This window comes from Epinephelus lanceolatus, chromosome 1 (genome assembly GCF_041903045.1).
Source record: "Epinephelus lanceolatus isolate andai-2023 chromosome 1, ASM4190304v1, whole genome shotgun sequence".
Lineage (NCBI taxonomy): Eukaryota > Metazoa > Chordata > Actinopteri > Perciformes > Serranidae > Epinephelus > Epinephelus lanceolatus.
In genome coordinates, this window is record NC_135734.1 from 4,545,751 (window position 1) to 4,555,317 (window position 9,567).

Sequence of the window (9,567 nt, forward strand, 5' to 3'; positions counted from 1 at the left end):
AGGTTGTCTCCTATAGTCTGTAATTTTTTTTTTTTTTATCATAACTTCTCGGAAATTACTCAAAAGTAGAACATGCTAAAAGTAAATACAATAATAGGCTAAATAGTATCTAAGCAATAATAAAGTGTCTAAACAATAATAAATATTATCTAAGTTATCTATTAGGCTACCATTCCACTCTGTAAATAGATTTTAAAATTTCAATATGATAATAATTAATACTATTTTTGCTTATTTCATTATTGTTATTATTGGTTTACTTTTTAGTAGTATTGTATTGTCTGAGGATGACTCATTTTAGTAACTATCTACAGTAAAAAAAGAAAAAAACAAGCAAAGAAACAAACAAAACTCATTTTATACACTGGGCCTTCAAAGTGCTCTCTGAAACTACACCTGGCATGGCTTGTGTCCAAAAAATGAAAAAATCTAAACTTTGTCGTACAGCTAAACCAAATACATCATTGGAAAGGCCTCAACCTGGAGAGTAACATATGTCAGTATGAAGATTCTACATGGCTCCTGCTTTCAGCCATTGACCTTTGAACCTTGACCTCAGTGCATGTTTGAGGGCTTATAACTCAGCAACTAAAGGGGGTACAGACATAGGACCAACTGTTACAGAGAGCTCTTGACCTCAGCTATCATGTGAGTGTAGTCAACAACTGAGGGTGCTGTCAGATATGGATAAAATATGGATAAACTTAATTTTCACCCATTTAGAAATTAGATATTTAAAATCTGATTTCACAAATGTGTTTACCGTCCCCTTAAAGTCCACAGTGTACTCTCAATTCAGTATTTACAACTTCCAAATCTGGGAAAAACACTTAGATTTTTAAAAAACTACAATTCCCTGGGACCGCGCCATGCAGTTTGATACATATCAGCAACATAGTTGTAGTTCTTCTGATTTGCAAAGTAGGGTTCTAAATAGGGTTGTAAAAAGATAGATCTACTGAATAAATCTAATATCTAGTAAAGCTGAACTAGTAATTACACTGCACCTAGATGGACTATGTTAAGAAAAAAAGCAAGGATGTTGGCTAATCGTAGTTATTTTAGATAATACTCTAAAAACGGTGTTTTTGGGACGGTAGGTTTTTTTGCGGCTTGTAAAACAGGGTCGTAAAAAGATAAATCTACTGAATATATCAAATGTCTAGTAAAGCTGTAATGACAGTGCACCTAGATGAAATATGTTAAGAAAAAGTAGGCATGATGGTTCATTTCAGATATTTTAGCAAGTTCTCTAGAAACGGCGTTTTTGGGATTGAATATTTGAATAGGCTATAACAAATACCTAGAACAGCCGAACTATCACGTTATCATCATTATTATTATTATTGGTGGGAAATTATAACAGAGGAATATAGGTCAAGCTTTAGAATAGACATAGCATAAAGACATTTGGAACAGGTGGAGAACACAAACTAACACTAAACTGAACTTAAGAACAATATTTGTAACATGTATGATATATACAAGAAATACATCAAATGATAACCTTTTATAACCTTAATAAGGGAACGTTCAATTAAAGGAGTTTCTGGTCAGACCACATTTATTGAAAAGGACAAAGCAACAACTTATTTTCAAAATTCAAATAATGAGTAGACACCTCAAACAATAATATATACACACTATGAATATAAAAAATAAAGTCTGAAAAAAGATAATGCCTTGATGCAATAACAAAAGACAAAATCGTGATAATTCACATTACACCTTGTAGTCTTTTCTGAGGTCAGGAAATAAGCGACCAGTTGGTCCATGTCTGTGTTCTTTTCCCAGCCAGTAGTTCCACTCAATGACCTTCAGACTTCTTCGAAGGGAATGTTCACTTAAATTGCCCCAGTAGCGATACGGCTCCTCTTTGAATGTGCGCCATGCACGTTCCAGGTGCTGGGTGTGCGCACCTGTTTGCGGGTGAACAAAGAACCTCCTGTGGTTCACCTCAAAGTGAATGAAACCCTGCTGCTGCAGAGTGTTGTATGCTCTCCAGCAGTCACTTAGAATATGACTACCACCTACAACATACTTGCGTATGATGGGTAGCAGATTCCTTCTGGAGCGGTGTCTGACCAATTTCAGTATTGGCCTTCGGTGTGTGGCCTCCATCTCCAGCATCCCAAAGACCCATGAATGGGTTCTTCTCCATGTCCTTCCAAATCGTCCACGGTTGTACTACCACAAAGTAAAACATAAGATACATTCATGCTATTATTCAAGAAACTGAAGGACATGACTTGAAAAAAAGAGTACAAAAATATTGTATTGTAATTAGTCTTAATATTTTATTCATACTACTACTGTACCTTTCTTTTGTGACGAAATTTGCTTTCATCAATGACAACAAAAGCATGTCGACCACCAACTTTCATCTTTTTTCTCTTCTCCAGACGTTTAATGGCACTGATGCAGGAGAAGCGAAGAGTGTCATAAACCTTTGTAATTGAGGCAGTACTTCTGCAAACACCATCTTCCATCATATCTACATGTCTTCTCCTGAGACCTTGAGCAAAACTGAAAGGATAAAATGCTGTTAAACAATATGTCAGTTACCCACACCCTAATAACCTCAATTAACTCTTAAACAAACACACATATATATATATATATATATATATATATATATATATTTATACATATAAGTTCCTGGTACTATTTGGGGGACAGGAACTACTACAGGAACGTCCTCTCGCTCGGCCCCCAACCGCCATGTCTCCACTGAGAGAGCGGAGTAGGAGGAGGGTTCGTGTAAAGTTACCGGGCTCTGGATGTGATGTAATCGTTGCGCGACCATTTTGACCGGGGTGGCGTAGTTAGCTGTTAGCCGTTAGCTGTGTCTGTAATAACTCACTAACTCCATAAATGGTCCGTGAAAAAAATATTTTCTCCAGCAGATGTCTTAGTTACAACATGATTGAACTAACTGGAGTAGTTTCATGTCGTATCCGACAACGGGAGGCTTTTAACAGATCACGTCCTGATGTTAGCTTTGCTGCTATTAGCTGTCCCTTTCAGCTGCAGCCACTGATGCTTTCTAGACAACGTGATTTCCCAAAACTAGGCATGCATCGAATATTTGGTAACCGAATATATTCGGCCTAATATTGCAAAAAAACACACATTCAGTATTCGGTTAAATAAGTGAAAAGCAAGGCCGAATAATAGCGGCGTGTTTTGATGATGCAATCAAACAGCGTGCGGTGACGGATGGAGTAAAATGTCGGCAATGTGGTTATATTTCAAAGTGTTGGAGAGTGATAGACGAAAAGTGGTTTGCAAATAATATAATACTGAACTATCTAGAGTACTGTTGCAGGGTATACTGGTACCAACGGTAGACCGCGGTACTTAAACACCACCGTACGTATGATATCATAATGTTGGAGTACCGTAGTACTACAGTACCTCACGATACCGCTACTGTGGGATAAGTTCAAACTCGCATTTGCGACTAAAAATAGTTTTGTGCGAGCAAAATAAATCATTCAGCACGCTGTGCGAGTACAGATTTCAACCAGCAGCAGAAACGAAAAGCGATTCCTGCCGGTTGTGGGTTGAACGGGAGTCACAGACACAGACAGGAATACGTATTCCTGTCAAATACAGCGGCCATAGTGCTCCGCAGCGCAAGGTAACGGTTTACCGGTGACGGAGAAGCCCGGCTCCAGGTCCAATAATTTCCTCTTCTTGGTGTCATGACTGCCTGTCAGAAATGACTGTCAGAAATACCTGAACAGCCGAGCCGTGGCAGCACACAGGTATGTGATGTGTCACAGTGTGTTCACACCGGGCGCGAGGCGAATTTTTCGCACGATAAGATTACATACAAAGTCAATGTAAAGACGTGAATAGACGTGAATTTGTGCCGGCGGCGCAAATGGCTCGAATGACGCGACGCGAATGGAGCAAACACGCGAAATTCGCATCATTTGCCTCTTCGCGCAAGTTCAAAATATTGAACTCAAGCGAATTATTCGCTTGATGCTGTGTCGGGGCAGCCTATCAGCGTTGAGATTTTCCCGTCGTCACTGACGTGCTGCTGTCCCGTTCTGAAAATGGAGGACAAGCTAATAATCGCTGTTTGTGGCCACCCAGGGCTGTATGACGTTACGTCCCCACACTACAAGCTTCGGACTAAGAAAGACTTGGCGTGGAGGAAAGTGAGTGAGGAGGTCGGTCTGCCTGGTAAGTTTTGAAAATTGATTCCAACTGTCGGCTGTACTTTTCTATCAACAAAGTTAGCACTAGCATTAGCCCCAGTTAGCACAACCGATGTAGCTTGCTTTCCGGCCGGCATACTTGTCTGATTTATTAGCACCTAAACAATTCATGTTTACGTGTGTTTCTTCAGAGGAGATATGCCGCCGCAAGTGGAAGGGACTGAGAGATACGTATTTGAAAGAAAAGAAAAAGGAAAGAGAAAGAAAGAGTGGATCGGCAGGGACAGGAGGAAAGCGGTGGAAGTACTCTGCCGTCCTCTCCGTCCTCGACCCCTTTGTCAACCCGAAAGAACCCAGTGGAAACATGCGGGTGGGGGTCGAGGAAGAAGACCAGACCGCAGAGTACACACAGGATGAGGGGCCAGTGGAGGACCAGGGCTCAAATGCTGCAGCAGCAGAGCCATCTGATGTTGACATGGGAGGCTGGTTGACAAGACCAACCTGATCTCACAGAAATACATGAAATGACCACGATCTCTTAAGACCACATTCCGTGGTGGCAGCACGTAATGGGTTGAAATTACGTGCTGCCACCACGAAAACAATGCCAATGTAAAGTCAGTTAGGATCCTCTCTCGTGGTGGACACACGGATTCCCTGATTCAATCACGTCACGTCAACCTCGTTTTCCTCAATGATATCTTTAACATTCCTGTATACACACAAAAACGTGGAAGTGTTCTTGATATTAAAACGGCAAATATATTCCTCTGTTGTAATTTCCCACCAATAATAATAATAATAATGATGATAATAATGTGATAGTTCGGCTGTTCTAGATATTTGTTATAGCCTATTCAAATATTCAATCCCAAAAACGCCGTTTCTAGAGAACTTGCTAAAATATCTGAAATGAACCATCGTGCCTACTTTTTCTTAACATATTTCATCTAGGTGCAGTGTCATTACTCGTTCAGCTTTACTAGACATTTGATATATTCAGTAGATCTATCTTTTTACGACCCTGTTTTACAAGCCGCAAAAAAACCTACCGTCCCAAAAACACCGTTTTTAGAGTATTATCTAAAATAACTACGATTAGCCAACATCCTTGCTTTTTTTCTTAACATAGTCCATCTAGGAGCAGTGTAATAACTACTTCGGCTTTACTATTACTATTAGATTTATTCAGTAGATCTATCTTTTTACAACCCTATTTTACAAGCCGCAAACGAACCTACTGTCCCAAAAACGACGTTTCTAGGGTATTAGCTAAAAAATCGAAAATTACCCGACATCTTTACTTTTTCTTACCATAGTTCATCTAGATGCAGTGTAATAACTACTTCGGCTTTACTTGATATTAGATATATTCAGTAGATATATCTTTTTACAACCCTATATAGAACCCTACTTTGCAAATCAGAAGAACTACAACTATGTTGCTGATATGTATCAAACTGCATGGCGCGGTCCCAGGGAATTGTAGTTTTTTAAAAATCTAAGTGTTTTTCCCAGATTTGGAATAAATAAATATTAAATTGAGAGTACACTGTGGACTTTAAGGGGATGGTAAACACATTTGTGAAATCAGATTTTAAATATCTAATTTCTAAATGGGTGAAAATTAATTTTATCCATATTTTATCCATATCTGACAGCACCCTCAGTTGTTGACTACACTCACATGATAGCTGAGGTCAAGAGCTCTCTATAACAGTTGGTCCTATGTCTGTACCCCCTTTAGTTGCTGAGTTATAAGCCCTCAAACATGCACTGAGGTCAAGGTTCAAAGGTCAATGGCTGAAAGCAGGAGCCATGTAGAATCTTCATACTGACATATGTCACTCTCCAGGTTGAGACCTTTCCAATGATGTATTTGGTTTAGCTGTACGACAAAGTTTAGATTTTTTCATTTTTTGGACACAAGCCATGCCAGGTGTAGTTTCAGAGAGCACTTTGAAGGCCCAGTGTATAAAATGAGTTTTGTTTCTTTGCTTGTTTTTTTCTTTTTTACTGTAGATAGTTACTAACATGAGTCATCCTCAGACAATACAATACTACTAAAAAGTAAAACCAATAATAACAATAATGAAATAAGCAAAAATAATATTAAAATCATATTGAAATTTTAAAATCTATTTACAGAGTGGAATGGTAGCCTAATAGATAACTTAGAAAATATTTATTATTGTTTAGACACTTTATTATTGCTTAGATACTATTTAGCCTATTATTGTATTTACTTTTAGCATGGTCTACTTTTGAGTAATTTCCGAGAAGTTATGATAAAAAAAAAAAAAAAAAATTACAGACTATAGGAGACAACCTCTTCAATGTCTCACGTCAATTAATTAACACTATTTGTCGGCTTTTTATAATGCTTTTTTTTTTTTTTTTTGCTGCTGTCCCCAGTTGAGAGTGGTGATTTGCTAAATACATTCTACAATAATAATTAGATTAACATTTGGTCTATAATATTGTTGGCTATATTACGCATTTTAATCAAAAAAAAAATGAAAGAATAAAAGAAATAAACACCAAAATAATTACTTTTTTTTATTGATACTCCTCTCTGACACACACACACACACACACACACACACACACACACACATTGAACACGTGATTGAATGAATGAATGAATGAATGAATGAACATTGGAAGTGGTTCAGCCACAGTCCCGCCGGCTGGCGTGGTCACATTGAGATTAAATTTTTTTTTATTACTAACAAAATGTTTTATATTGACCGTATGAATGGTTTCGTTTTCAAATAAATATTTGGAAACGAAAATATGCTTTGGTGTACTTTTACAGAGTTTTGCAATATGTATATAGCCTACCTGTATCAAAATGTATAATTTTCAGCAGCGGTTTGTGTGACAGCTGCCACGGTCGGAGGTATAATCAGCAGGGCAGCCGCTGGTTCTGTGGCGCTGGCTTGGGGTCCGCTCTCCCCTGGTGGAGTGGAGGGTGGCTGGGTAGCCAGGGGCAGACGGCTCCATGTGATGGTGTTTCCTCTCTGGTTTTTCCGTGCTCAGCCTTATTTTTATCTTCTTATTTATTTATTTATTAGTGGCGTTTGGATTCAGTTACGGCAGATGGATGGCAATCTGAAATGGAATGAAGCCCACAGACGGCAGACAGCAGCTACAAAACAGTAGTCTAGTGGAACGCGCCCCATCCGCCCACAGCACAATGCTCTTAAAGCCCTACGCTCAAAAGCTGGCAAAAATACATTTATTTTATTTTATGGCCTTGACATTAACCTGTAATATTGTTGAGTTATCAAAGACACTTCCGCGTTTTTGTGTGTACAGGAATGTTAAAGATATCATTGAGGAAAACGAGGTTGACGTGACGTGATTGAATCAGGGAATCCATGTGTCCACCACGGGAGAGGATCCTAATTGACTTTACATTGGCATTGTTTTCGTGGTGGCAGCACGTAATTTCAACCCATTACACGCTGCCACCACGGAATGCGGTGTTAAGAGGTCGTGGTCATTTCACATATTTCTGTGAGATCAGGTTGTTGCTGCGGTGACATGTGTCAGTCATCAATTCATTATGCTGTCATTGTGAACTGACTCTCTACAATGACAGCATCATGAATAGCTGGATTGATGATGTTAGACAGTGGCCTCTGGTAACTGATGAAGGTATCTTAAATGAGTACCGATATTATTTAGAAATCAATTATTTGTTTGAGCGATAAGCAGGAAAGATTAGAGTAATAGGGAGATAATAGACTGTATCATTAAACACTGTGTAATATAAAGTTAGCATACGTTACGTGTGCTGACGTTAGCAAGCTAGCAGCGTGACATTTAATCATTATGGACAGGCTACGTGACTAAAAACAACACGTGTTTGTGTTTTGTTTTAGGTATTCAAGAATATTTTATTGATTGCCTGGCCTCCGATGACCAGAAAAACAGCAATTACAGGTATCTGATTGAGGGTCAAAATTACCTGAGCTCCAGATGATTGAAGGTGATCAATATTGATCGCCTTCAATATGATGTGATGGTCACATAGCCTGTCCATAATGATTAAATGTCATGCTGCTAGCTTACTAACATCAGCACACGTAACGTATGCTAACGTTAAATTACACAGTGTTTAATGATACAGTCTATTATCTCCCTATTGCTCTAATCTTTCCTGCTTATCGCTCAAACAAATAATTGATTTCTAAATAATATCGGTACTCATTTAAGATACCTTCATCAGTTACCAGAGGCCACTGTCTAACATCATCAATCCAGCTATTCATGATGCTGTCATTGTAGAGAGTCAGTTCACAATGACAGCATAATGAATTGATGACTGACACATGTCACCGCAGCAATGGCGGTGCTGCAAGATGGCGGCATACACAAATTGCTCGCCGAATTTGTCTATACTCTGCTCTGCTCTACTCTACTATACTCTGCTCTACTCTATAATCTGCTCGACTCTACTCTACTCTGCTCTACTCTACTATACCCTGCTCAACTCTGCTCTACTCTGCTCTACTCTACTATACTCTGCTCTACTCTACTGTTCTCTGCTCTACTCTATACTCTATTCTGCTCTACTCTGCTCTGTTCTTATCTACTCTGCTCTGTTCTCCTCTGCTGTACTTTATTCTACTCTGCTCTACTCTACTATACTCTGCTCTACTCTATTCTGCTCTACTCTGCTCTGTTCTACTCTGCTCTACTTTGCTCTACTCTGCTCTACTCTGATATACTCCGTTCTGCTTTACTCTGCTCTACTCTGCTCTGTTCTTCTCTATTCTGCTCTGTTCTACTCTGCTCTACTTTATTGTACTCTATTCTACTCTACTATACTATACTCTGCTCTACTCTACTATACTCTGATCTGTTCCCTCTGCTCTACTTTGCTCGGTAGCACTTTATTTTACAGTACGCTAATTAGACGTAATAAGCCGTATTTTGTATCAAATTAGAAAAAACTACACCTAATATAATCTTTATTAGACAGTAAAATAGACAACGTTGCTCTAATAGGACGTAACAATCCGTAGTTTGTACCAAATTAGGTAGAAATATGTTCGCAATTTAGACACTGAAGAAAAAACAATCATGTCCTAATAAGAGCTAACAAGACATATTTTGCAACAAATTAGACAAAAACTAGAGGTAATTATATTTTATTAGATATTGAACAAACAATTATATCCTAATAAGAGCAAACAAGACGTACTTTTCAACAAATTAGACAAAAACAAGAGGTAATTATATTTTATTAGATATTAAACAAACACAATTATATCCTAAAAAGAGCAAACAAGACGTACTTTACAACAAATTAGACAAAAACAAGAGGTAAAATATTTTATTAGACAATAAACAAACACCAACAAATCCCTTGTTGCCTGGATGG

At 38.4% G+C, this 9,567-nt stretch overlaps 1 protein-coding gene across 1 annotated transcript; it reads right to left on the reverse strand.

Moving 5' to 3' along the window:
* Nucleotides 1–1,722: 1,722 nt before the first annotated feature.
* LOC144462879 (uncharacterized) lies at nucleotides 1,723–3,388 on the reverse strand. Its single transcript, XM_078167539.1, has 3 exons — nucleotides 3,372–3,388; nucleotides 2,319–2,526; nucleotides 1,723–2,187 (listed from the first exon to the last, which is right to left on the reverse strand). The coding sequence occupies exons 1-3, from the start codon at nucleotides 3,386–3,388 to the stop codon at nucleotides 1,723–1,725; spliced, it is 690 nt and encodes a 229-aa protein (XP_078023665.1).
* Nucleotides 3,389–9,567: the final 6,179 nt, after the last annotated feature.

Coding starts and splice junctions, on each gene's coding strand:
- LOC144462879 (XM_078167539.1), bottom strand. Junction 2,188..2,318: donor AATTTCGTCACAAAAGAAAG/GTACAGTAGTAG, acceptor ACTTTGTGGTAG/TACAACCGTGGACGATTTGG.